The sequence below is a fragment of the Anopheles bellator genome, chromosome X (genome assembly GCF_943735745.2).
Source record: "Anopheles bellator chromosome X, idAnoBellAS_SP24_06.2, whole genome shotgun sequence".
NCBI lineage: Eukaryota > Metazoa > Arthropoda > Insecta > Diptera > Culicidae > Anopheles > Anopheles bellator.
Window position 1 is genome coordinate 8,627,715 of NC_071287.1, and position 11,704 is coordinate 8,639,418.

Consider the following 11,704-nt stretch of genomic DNA (forward strand, 5'->3'; position numbering starts at 1 on the left):
AGCCAGCTGTTTTACGATTGCACTGATACAGACATAGAAACGACGGAGATTTGACGGACACCGAAACATTCACACTAACTTACTCGTTTTAACTAGTAGACCTTTAATCGTAAGCATCCCTCGCCTTAAACGCTCCCTTCCCCACCTCCCCCAGCATCCTTTCACACTTGTGTATAGGACGTTCTGGTACTTTTTTTCTTTCTTTTGTATTATGGAGACTTTGAGAAGGTTCTGGTACTGATAGGAAGTACACGTACTGAGTTTGCGTGCGTGCGTGAAAAAGTGAAGTGTGTTGAACACACATGAAATAATAAACACGATATGATCAAGTAATAACAAATGAACATAAAATAAGCCAGGTTAGATTATTCTTGTACGTACTGCATGTCCCCTGCATTTTGGTGTTGTGTTTGCTTCAGCTGGGCAGATCTTCTGGTCGTCAAGCTTACCCTTTTAAGGAAACGTGTGTTAGGAAGCTAACAGGAATATGCAATCTATAGACATATATAGCGTATGGAATATAATAGGGATAGGTATCAAGTCAAGGCATCGTAACGGAAGAGGGAGCAGCACGGCAAAGCAAACCAAAACCGGCAACACTCGGTCGGCAGCCCCGACACCCGAGCGGAGAGGAAAATAGTAACAGTCAAACATCTCCATTTGCGCGTCGACTTACTCTACGTATTGCTGCGCGGTTAGTTCCCGCTGTCGCGGTTATAGTGCAGCAAGCATACTGAACACTGTAATGTATTAAATAAAACGCATGGAGGATAACTTACGAAAGTGGGCGAAAGTTTTGTTTCATTACGAACCGAAAACCGTACATAAAGAGGGGACACTGAGCGGCTTGGGCCTTACTTTCGCCGGTTTCGCAGGCGATGCTCACGTTGCAGTGCCCGACCGTAGAGGACCTCGCCAGCGATTACGCCCACGGCGAACGAGAGCCCGATCGCCAGGACGTAGAACGCGAACTGCATATCGAGCACGGTCAGCACCTTAAAGTCGGACACCATCATATTCTGTACGACGCGTCTGTTGTGCAGCGTCCACTCGTACCGCATCTGGTCGATCCAGTGGTTAATGAGGCCGCCGCCCACCATTCGGAGCAGCACCCGGTTGAAGCACTCGCCGAACACAGAGTGGCGGTGCATCACGTACGCCAGGTTGTACATCCGCGGACACTCCGGTATCATGTGCAGCTGGCGCGTCGTCATGTAGACTGCGTTGTCCAGCGCCAGGCTGGTTTTGCGGGTGACGGTCGCGATGTTACCCAGGCGGGCGACCCGCGTCAGCATCGATTCCTGCACCTGGAGGTGTACCATGCGGCCACGCAGCGAGTCCATCAGCCGGCTGTAGTTGACCGGGAATACGTCGTCGATGAAGCCGCGGTACTTGACCGGTATCGCCATGCCACTGTCGTCCAGCTGGGCCAGCGAGCCGATGTCGCGGCGGTACAGCGGGTGAACGAAGACGGCCGCCAGGCCGGACTGGTAGAGCGACACGAAGATCAGACTGACGAGCAGCAGGCCGGTGAGAAAGAACCGCTCGGTGCCGGCGCGTGTGAAACGCCGGTACGGGGCACTCAGCAGCAGTATGAAGGTGTCGATCACAAGCTGGAGCGCCTGGCGCCGGCCGGAAGCGTCGCGCAAGGTGCGCGGGAGGTTGAACAACACGGCGAACCGATACCGGCGGGACCAGAAGCGCCGCTCGTACTGTGCCGGCAGCGAACGCCGCACGGTGGCCCGAAGCGCAATCCACGTGAGCGAGCAGACGATGCCAAGCAGACACAGCATGGCCCAGATGTCGGCCGGAAAGATGAACAGCGGTAACAGGTACTCCGGGATGCGGCTCGCCTTCCGCACCAGGCAGCAGACGGCGTCGGAGTAGAGGCTGGCCGAGAACGCGAGGTCGCGCGCCAAGTAGTCCTTGATGAAGAACCCCGTAAAGACGATGTCCGCCTGGTGGCGCAGGACGCGCCCGATGGCACCGGTGAACGTGCCGTTCGGTAGTCGATCACCGAACAGATCGCTGTCTGCCGGCACGTGGATCACTGTCGGACAAGAGTGAGACTTAGACTAGTGAGAATGTTTGGCCGCTCTTGTTGACGCACCCACCGGTAACGTTCAGGTGGTGCTGGAACACGTCCCGTGCGGTAATATCTGCGCCCCGGTAGGAACCGGTGCTACCCTTCACCGGATTGCTGTACACCGAGCGAAACACCTCGACCTTCACCGGGTAGCCGCCGAAGTCGTTCCACGGTACGTGCGGCAACGGCTCGCTGGCCGAGACCTCCACCAGGGCACCGAAATTCGAGACGCACCCATCGCCGTTGTTTGCACGCGACTTCACGAACGGGTTGTAGGTCAAGATGGCGTCCCGTAGGTGTACGAACACCCGAAAGGCGCCGCGCTTGGTCCAGATCAGCCGCAGCGCGCTCAGTAACTGGGGCCGCTCGAGCCCCGCGTCCGCCACGCCGCCCGAAAGCAGGTACGTGGCGGCCGGATCGAACAGGCACACGTACCGGCCCAACAGGGCCGACAAGTCACCGTAGATGAGGTACCCGCCACCGTCGTGGCTGTTCTGGTTCCAGAGCCACTGCATCCGTTTCGCCCGCTCGTCGCCAAGGTCCTCGCCGAGTTTGTTGCCGTCCGCACACTCGCTCGGCATCGGATCGGCGGTGTACCAGCGCACGGTTCTATACCGCAGCAATGCTCCCAGCGCAGGGTCATTCGTGGTGTCCGTGGTACTGTTCACCACATCGATCCGGTCGACGGCCGCAAAGACGAGCTCGAGCAGCTTGCTGAGCTCCGGTGACCACCGTGGCCAGACGCTCGGCTGCTCCGGGACAATGGCAGCGAACGTTAGGACGACGACGACGCCGCACAGGACGATGACGGTGCAGCCAGGGCAAGCGTTGTTTCCCGACATCGGCGCACATCGAAGCGTCGCGGACTAGTGCCGGGAACTTGTGTCGGACACCGCGGACACACGTGGCTGCGTAGTCATCCGCAACCGCTGGTGAGCCTAAAACTAAATGAATGCATAAAATAAATAGTTGTTAGTGGTCCGGGTCTCTGGCAGTGATTGATTCGGGCCGATTCTCCTAATCATTCACAGACTGTTTCTTCCCCCGCCACCTTTAACTCCAACGGTGCCGTAGCGTATGCACTAACTTGATTCAACACTCATCATTAATGCATCGTTGATTAAATAAATATTGCGTCGTTGGTTGGTCTCATCGTGGGCAGTTTTTCAAGAATGCAAAAGCCCAGCGATAGGGAGTCGCCCAAATGACTCATTCCATCCCACGAGCCGCACGGGGTACAGTGGCGTTCAAGTTCGTGCGGGACAAATAGATTGACGGACAAATGTGTCGGACCAACAGCTGAGAACGGTTCCCACGGAATCGAAAGCCTGGACCGAGAACCGTCAAGTTTGGGCAAGTCACTCCATAAAATTTGCTCGTGCTCGCAATGCTCGTGCCAGCAGCTCGTCACAACAGTGAAGCCATTGAGTCTATTGTTTTAGTAGTCGGAAGTAGCAAATTAGCGCGAAAGGACTACCAGAAAGCGGCGTGGGTGTTCCCGGACGGAGCCATAGCTCAAATAGATCATCTATTTATTGACCGTCGACGTTCGTCTGCTCAACGTCAGCAGTAGTCAGCCTAGTCTGCTCAACGCCAGGAATTATAGAGTAGAATAACTCGCCCTAGAATGACGGGTGGAATTAAGATGTAGACTCGCTTCAATACGGCCTCCTTGAACCAAGGACGTAGGCAGGAGTTGAAAAAAGCCCACCAGCGTGTCGCTGCAGTTATAGAACGAAGCTGTAACTACGAGCGAGAGCTTGGAGGTATCAGAAACTGTGCCCAAGAAGTCTTGCGCAAGAATCAGAAACTGTGTCCAAGAAATCGTGGAAAGACTGATCTGGCTAGTTCTACGCAAAGTGTAGGGACAAACTAATTAATTACATTAATTACATTAAACATTAAATTTTACGCACTTTGATTTGGTTTTTATTTGAAATAAATCGTATCGACAAGAACCCTGAATCGACAAGAACATTTTCTTGTGATTTATTGCTGACCATTCTGACTGCTATATCGTAATTATATACTCCGCGGATGTGGTCGCGGGCTGCGTGTTTGAAACCTCTGTTCTAGGGCAATGGGTATGGGTGTGGGTATCGTTTCTTAGGTTTTGGTGAGCTCTAAATCGATTGGTTTCACTTAACAGCCTTTTCCTTCTTTCTTCCACCTATCACCACCCCTCATTCCATCCATCTTGAAGTAGTGTGATTTTGAGGTGAACTGCATAGTTTGCGTTAAATGAAAAAGATAAGGAAAGAGAGAAAGATATGGAGAGAGAAAGAGAGAAAGAGAGAAAAAAGAGAGAAAGAGAGAGAGAGAGAGAGAGAGAGAGAGAGAGAGAGAATGAGAGATAGAGAGAGAAAGAGAGAGAGATAGAGAGATAGCAACGGACTGCTACAGCCTTCTAGATTTCAATTAGGATCATATAAAAAAAGTACATTTCACACCTCCCGGGACAGGGGGTTCCCATATAAACGTAGCATAAAATTCAGCATAATTCGGGTTGTTTTCGAACAAATCGAAGCAAATTCTGTAGGTGGGACTTTTGGGAAGGGGAAATGTTCTGTCGAATGTTTGAAACCCCTCGCCACTTTACCAAGGGGGGCTCCCAAACCAAATTTGGGTAAGTTTCAGCAAATTCAAAAGGCAAACTGGTCAAACAATTTGAGTCAAATTTTGCTGGTGCGAGTTTTGCCATGTATGCAACGGGAAGCGAGAAGGAAAGCCAATCGGAAGGAAGCCCTATCATTTTGAACAGAGTAACGGGAGGCGGTAAGGGAAACTGAACAAATACGTCACCGAGAGGCTCGATCGTCTGAAAAGTAGGAGTAACGGAAAATGAGAAGGGAAGCTGATCGGATACGTCATCGGGAAGTCCTTTGAAACGTCAGATTATCGAGAAATGAGGATGAAATGAGGCGTGGCGACACGCGCCGGGAACGGCTAGTTATATATACAAGAAAATCAAGTTCAGCGTAATGACAGCGCATGTCAAAACAACGGCTGAGCTTGTGTTGGTGTGTTTATTAACGGCTAAGCATCAGCTGGTGACTCTAGCGCATAGGTGCTGTGGAGCGGTCGGGCAACTGTCTTTACGTCACAAGTCTGTAAGCGGCTGAAAACAACTGTCGGTGCGCGAATCAACATAGTGTTATTCTTATGATAAGAAACTGATCTATTTCGGCCAATTATTATTCCAATAGTACATTTGCCATTAAAGAACTCTCCAACAAGCCGAACGTTGCAGTTATGAATAAAAGGAACAAAACGACACCCCAGCTCACTGCTACGGGTGTTGGGAGTGATGCTTCGCAAAGCACCTTACAGGCGGGTGCCGACAGGACAGCGTCGATTAAGCACACGGATTCCCTCCACCAGGGGGGTAACTGGAGCAAGGAGATTGAGGCGAGATCCACTAAAGACAGATCGGCACAAACTGGATTGACCACCGAGGAACAATCATTGTCGTTGACTTCATCGTCGACGGCCGTAACACCTACTAGTACCTGCATCAATCAACCGCCGGCTTCGGTCGACGTTGCAAAGGGTGAAAAAGCCACCACTTCGAGCGATGCCGCGTCGGAGGACCTACTAAACAATGCAAAAAGAATTATAGGTACGTACGATGAATCTACAGTTTGCTTCAATGCTTTATGTGTTCTTTGTTTTTAAAACTGTTTTTTTTTTGTTCTCCGCAAAACATCTGGTTCGCCTTCCGGAAGCGATGGGCTTTTCTGAAGAGAGCACCACCGCCGCGCTGGAAATTTGCGCTAATAATCCAGACCGTGCCGTCGAGTATCTTCTGAACGAGAGCGTGGACGGGTTATCAGCTAGTGCTGGTGGTGGCACGACCGGTGACGCTTGGGGTTCGCTTGAGGTTCTTCGTGAAAATCCATTTTTTGGGGAAATGATGTACCAAATGAGAGAGCAGCCCGATCGGCTACCTATGCTACTGAATATGTTCCAATATAGATATCCGCAGCATATGCGGAGCATCGCCGATAACCCGAAACAGTTTCTGAAACTGAGCAAAGATGCCCCGCAGACGGCACCAATCAGCTTGCCACCATCGCAAAGTATTACCACCGAACTGGTTGACAGTGTGCCGTTGCCGTCTGCCACTAACGCAATTGATCGTCTCTCGGGTACGACAAATGAACGAACAACGAAGCGGTGAAGCGGTGAAGCTTCAACAAAATCACTTAAAAATATACTTGCTTCCTAGCCACCGTTTGTGTGCGTCCTTCGCCTCTCTGCGTTTCCAATCGCTCCACAGACGGTTGAAGATGTACTTCCTAGCATTCGGTCATTTTGCCATAAGCCTAAGCGAAATTTGTGGTATTGTGTTGGTTAAGAAAAACCAAACCGTTTCTAAGCTACCACTACAAAAACTAAGTACCGTAACACCACCGAAACCCCTACGGGAACCGATTCGCCAAAAAGACGATGTGACAACGTAGTGCTGAACAGGTGGGGAGAGAGAGAGAGAGAGAGAGAGACAGAAACTGCTAACTCTCCATGCCGAGGAAAATAAGGCTTGAGAAGAGGTAATTTTCGACGACTTCCGCAGCGGCGGCGACGACTGTCTGAGGCGTGCACATCTTTCCGCAAATTCGGACGTTTTCGACGTTCAGTCGACGTGTCGAATCGGCGAAGCATTCGTGGAATGGGGAAACTGGAACTGCACGATCATCGGCTTCCGGCTGTTCGGCGGTCGCACGCGGTCGTTACTACCGCACCCGTTGCCGTTGCCTATTGAAGCGTGGCGATCTTGAAAACGGCGAAATCGTGGACGGGTGACATCGCCCACCGCACCGCAAAATGCTGCTCACTGCTGTCCCGCTACCGCCTTTGCGGTATGGTTCCTTAGCTAAAAAAGGCTATTGCTATTCGCTCGCGCTGCTGTGCTGCTGTTTGGCGCTTATTCACCTTGTCCGTCGCGCGCACGGGTGGAACGAAATTTCAATGGGTTTTCGGTTTGGGCGATTAGCTAAGCTGTGGAGCCGAAGAATTGCGGAAGATCGTGGGCCGCTCGGGATTCAAAGGGCGGACTGATGCGTCGAGATATATTTAAGCAGGGCAGCAAACGCAACGGCACCGACAGTGCCAGTTGCGGACTCGCGCCGAGCGAAAGCAACGCATTACTTGCGGAACTCGCCATTTTAATTCACACCTGCTGCAAGTGCGTCCGTGTGTGTGCGTGCGAATGTGAGCGTGGTCCCGATTCGTTTACCCGTTAAATCCAAAACAGCCGTTTGAAAGTTGTAGGTAATCCTGAGGGAAACCTTATTCTCCGAAAATGCTGACTTTGCTAAGGATCATCGAGCTAGTGCTGCTGATGCTGGCGGTGATGGCCACCGGCAGCCCGTACGCGGACGACTTCCCGTACCACGCGTACCGACCCCCGCAGGATACCTTCCCGACTGGTGGAAAGGCCCACGGCACCAGCATGTCGGGCGCCAGCTCGAAGGGCGGCGGCACCGAGGGCACTGCCGACGGTCGCGACTTTCGCAAGGACCAAGCATTCGACGAGACGGGCAGCATCAATTCGGCCAATGACGCGGTGCGCTACCACAAGCTGGACAACCAGCTGAACGGCCAACGGGTGCTGGATACGAGCAAGGGCACGACGGTCGACAAGGTGAAGCACCTGGCGGGCGAAAACTTTGAGGCCGACAAGACGCACAACCGGAAGCACATCAAGTCGGGCTTCAGCAACTCGTACCATAAGGACGAAAGTGGCAGCAAGAGCTCGTACTACGAGGACTCCGACGACCGGGGCGGCAAACAGGTGTTCGACAATCGGCAGAACCTGCGCAACGACTACGCGGACAAGCTGTACAGCCAGGACCGGCGGAACGACTTCCTGCGTGACCACTACGATGACCGGCAGGGCGGCACAGATCTGCACGATGGGCACAACCATCATCGGGTGGCGGCCCAGGATCGGGGTGAGTAGTCAGCCAAATGAGTTGGTTTCTGCCAAATGATTTTGGTCCTGCCGGCTATTCCACATATACGTCCGTGTTCTCGTTTTAGGCAATAGACACGGTTATCGTGATGGCTACGCTCACGGAGACCGCAACGATCAACGGTACGGGGCGACGGCGTACGGCGGCTATGACTACTATCAACCTTCGAACTATCAGCAGCGATCGGTGGTCGCGCACCACCAACCGTTCGATGGTTCCTACCATCAGCAGCGGTCGTACTATGAACCGCGCCCACCGTTCACGACGAGCCCGCTTCAATCGGGGCCGATCACGATCTACGAGGATCCGCGCCATTATCAGGCCCACTGGCCGGTACCTCCCTACGCCCCGTACCACACGATGCCCCGGGAGCAGCTTCTGGACGCTGACACTGCACTCAGCCGGGACGCGAACCGCTTGGTGGACGGCGACTTCTCCGGACGGCGTCGGCTCGTGTATAAGTTCAATTCGTTGCCCCCACCAGCCGGCGACTACCGGCGACGGTACTAAGCGGGTTCGGCTATACGGCACATTCGGCGGTGATAGGCCCAATGGTTCATTAACTTTATTGAGACATATTCCCGCGGCACAAATGGCGAGCCGAGGGCCAGGCCTTTCCATGCATTTTGAATAAACAAGGGCAGTGCATGTAGTAAGAATTTCGGAAAGCATATCGGAAGGTCGGTGCCTCTGCGAGAGACGATCCTCGCTACCACTACACCGTGCACGCCTGTCTATAAGTTATCGCCTTGTGTTCGTGGCCAAAAGAGCTAATCGATATGATTCTAGGCAAGCATCCGAATCGGGATCCCCTACGAAGTGTGTCCCATGGACTCCAGGACTCGCCAGGTGCATTAGTACGATGACACCACGGTGTTCACCACGTGCGAGTACACCGCACATTTGACTACTACTACGAACATTATACTATTGTAATAGGGAAGACGGATAAGTCGGTTGCGATCAGGCAAGATTACCCAATCGACTGTCGCTCACACTGTTTTACGGCTTCTGGGCACGGCAAACACTGCCGGTCGATTCATAGCTAACTAGTAATAAATAATGAATAGTTAATCGGTTCGAACCCTGCGAACTCTAGACGCCAGTCGCTGGATCCGCTTGTCGGCCCAAATGACCCACGGACGAACCTTTTTATTGCATTCTTTTTCCGACATATAAATGCTGGTAGTGATTCGTGTTTAACAACGAGATTTGTGGGAAACTATGGTAAAAAGCACTGTGGGCGTAGCAATCAAAAGCTCCCGGTGCGTTTGGTGCAATGCTTTGTGTGTTAAGCAATGGCCGTAAAATGGAGGGTAAGCTCTTGTTCCACACCGCAAGCAATTGCGAGCACGTTCGTTGCTCAACGGTGTGCCGGTAACGCATTGGCCCAAATTTGGTCGGCAGGCCTTGGACGCCCAAAACACTCACAGACCGTTTACCACCACAGCTGGCAAGTAAGGGAAGTAATGTGGTTAGATGCCTGGAAGCATTCCGATCGAAGCGGCCCAGTGCCCAGCCATTTATCTAGTTTCGGCGTCGCCTTCCTTCCGGATCCAGGGGGCTACAGCTAAGTGCGGAACCTTGCCCCGTACTTTGACACTCGCTCACCGTGCACATGTGGAGGTTCTTTGGTTTCCGAATCAAATTATTTCTCCATTTCGATTAGAGGCCGATTTTGAATACATAAATTAGGTGCGTGTAGTGCGACGGAGAGGGCCCAACCACCCGAAGGGAATCCCACCCGCCCGGACAGCTTGGGTTGCAGGTAAGCGAGAACCGATAGGATTGGGGATTTCGAAATGGCCGGGAACTTTTGTCCGAGAGGCAAGCTGCTGCTGCTGCTGCTGCTGGCCCGGACCAATAATAAATTGTTCCCCCGGGACTGGGAATCCCCGGACCCGTTCTGGGAGGGTGTTCCGCAACGCTGTAACCGGGTCGGAAGCAGGTCAAAAAATGCGCCTCTCAAGAGCGAGCGAGAATTCACTCACGCTCGTCTTCACTGTCGGTACCTCAAGTCTGGGCACCTGTCAAACGGAACGGCGGTCAAGAGACGGGAATCCACCACCATCCTGGGCGATCCAGCGAGTCCACGCGCACGCTATCCATGAAGGACGTCCAGAGAGAGAGAGAGAGAGACGCTAGCCAAGTCGTGGAGATCCCGCAGGTTGTGAGGTCCTCGTAGCGTGGTAGCGTGGAGTAGCCGGGCCATCTGGTGTTGGCGTCGGTTACAGTTAAGTCTCTCGCTTTCCCCGCGCCTGCGGCCCCCGTCTGTACGGGGTTCCAGGATGCTCCGTGACCCGAGACGCCGTTCTTCGCCGAGTAAATCTTTGTTGTATTTATAATGACATTAAAAGTGTTTTACAGCGGCCCGGTGCGGCCACAGGGCTTCTGGTTTGCTTCGGTCGCACCCTAGCGGATGTCTTCACCCGTCCCCACCAATCCTGGGGAACCGGCTAGGTTCACCTCGATATTTGATTAATTCCAATCAATTTGACTTCCGGCCTCGGTATGGTCCGATGTTGGTGAAGTCGGCCCCGTTACCGTAATGGAGCTTAATCAAGTACGCGCGCCCGGAACTCCCCTGTTCCAATCGGGATCCGTGTCGGGAGTTGAACGTGTGGCACACATTCGCGGGCCACGTAGATACTAAATCTTCGCACCGCCTCCGCGCACCCGGAGCCGACCCCACAAACGGGGATCGTTCCCCGTACCGTAGGAACTCCGTACACCATCCATTCCTCCGACGGCCAGACCCGGGTCCCGATCCCTGGCGGATCGGGGTGTGACGGTGTGTCCAGTGTGTCCGAATTTCGGCCATAAATCAGCTTCCACTTTTTATCTCCCACCGCTACCATGCCCGCCTCTCATTCCTCTTCATCCCATCTCCCTCGGGCAGTCGGAAAGGGTTGAAGTTGTTCGGCAATGATTTAGGGTGCACGCAGCGGTTTGTTTTCTCAGCCCCCCACCTGGTACACCCCTTTTCTGGCCTGCTGCTACCCCATCACCTCACCCCACCCGTTTCACCCCAGCCTACAGCTGTTGGAGCGCCATACCATCGGGGAACACATCCCGGCGCTTTGGCAGCGGCGGCCCAGGACGCCCAATTTCGGCGGCCTCCACCCGCTTGGAGTAGACGTGTGTCACACACACACACACACACACATTCACAGTGCATGTAACTACACTAATCGCTTCGCGGCGCGTTCACGCGTTCCTCGGAGCGTTAGAAGTACGGAAACCCCGACTTCTTCATGCCTACTTCGGAAAGAGCTAGTGTGAGGGGTTGAGGGGGGATGTAGGGTGGAGAACTTTCACTTTTTGGTTCACCTACAACGCCTCACACACCTGCCCCACCCCTCTCCCCCCTCGGGCACTGGCCAGCTTAGGGCCTTGATCGAGACATAATTACCATACCCCATCCAAAAGGGGCACCCATCACCCACCCACACACACACACACACAAATACTGCAGCAGCAGAATGTGGTTCCAAAACGAGGCCCCCCCCCCACCTCCCATCCTCTCCCCTCCACCGGCAGGCCGGATGGATTATTAAAAGGCATAAAATTTAACTTTCACCATTTCGGCCCCTCCGCCGCCGAAGACGATCCGGAAGTCCTTCAGATTTTCCCTTTAATTAAG

General features: G+C 53.4%; 3 protein-coding genes across 3 annotated transcripts; 2 read left to right on the plus strand and 1 right to left on the minus strand.

Annotated features, from left to right (window-relative positions):
* Positions 1-854: 854 nt before the first annotated feature.
* LOC131213476 (uncharacterized) lies at positions 855-2,928 on the minus strand. Its single transcript, XM_058207518.1, has 2 exons — positions 2,115-2,928; positions 855-2,050 (listed from the first exon to the last, which is right to left on the minus strand). The coding sequence occupies exons 1-2, from the start codon at positions 2,926-2,928 to the stop codon at positions 855-857; spliced, it is 2,010 nt and encodes a 669-aa protein (XP_058063501.1).
* Positions 2,929-5,304: 2,376 nt separating this feature from the next.
* On the plus strand, positions 5,305-6,266 carry LOC131213477 (UV excision repair protein RAD23 homolog B-like). The gene is made up of 2 exons (XM_058207519.1): positions 5,305-5,705; positions 5,812-6,266. The coding sequence occupies exons 1-2, from the start codon at positions 5,339-5,341 to the stop codon at positions 6,264-6,266; spliced, it is 822 nt and encodes a 273-aa protein (XP_058063502.1). The 5' UTR covers positions 5,305-5,338.
* A 1,122-nt stretch (positions 6,267-7,388) lies between these two features.
* Positions 7,389-8,571, plus strand: LOC131213478 (uncharacterized). Its single transcript, XM_058207520.1, has 2 exons — positions 7,389-8,040; positions 8,129-8,571. The coding sequence occupies exons 1-2, from the start codon at positions 7,389-7,391 to the stop codon at positions 8,569-8,571; spliced, it is 1,095 nt and encodes a 364-aa protein (XP_058063503.1).
* Positions 8,572-11,704: the final 3,133 nt, after the last annotated feature.

Bases quoted from the DNA above. Each gene is read 5' to 3' on its own strand.
- LOC131213476 (XM_058207518.1), bottom strand. From the start codon at position 2,928: ATGTCGGGAAACAACGCTTGCCCTGGCTGCACCGTCATCGTCCTGTGC. The intron at 2,051-2,114 runs GTGGGTGCGTCA...CTTGTCCGACAG, and splicing joins GCACCACCTGAACGTTACCG to TGATCCACGTGCCGGCAGAC.
- LOC131213477 (XM_058207519.1), top strand. From the start codon at position 5,339: ATGAATAAAAGGAACAAAACGACACCCCAGCTCACTGCTACGGGTGTT. The intron at 5,706-5,811 runs GTACGTACGATG...GCCTTCCGGAAG, and splicing joins CAATGCAAAAAGAATTATAG to CGATGGGCTTTTCTGAAGAG.
- LOC131213478 (XM_058207520.1), top strand. From the start codon at position 7,389: ATGCTGACTTTGCTAAGGATCATCGAGCTAGTGCTGCTGATGCTGGCG. The intron at 8,041-8,128 runs GTGAGTAGTCAG...TTCTCGTTTTAG, and splicing joins GGTGGCGGCCCAGGATCGGG to GCAATAGACACGGTTATCGT.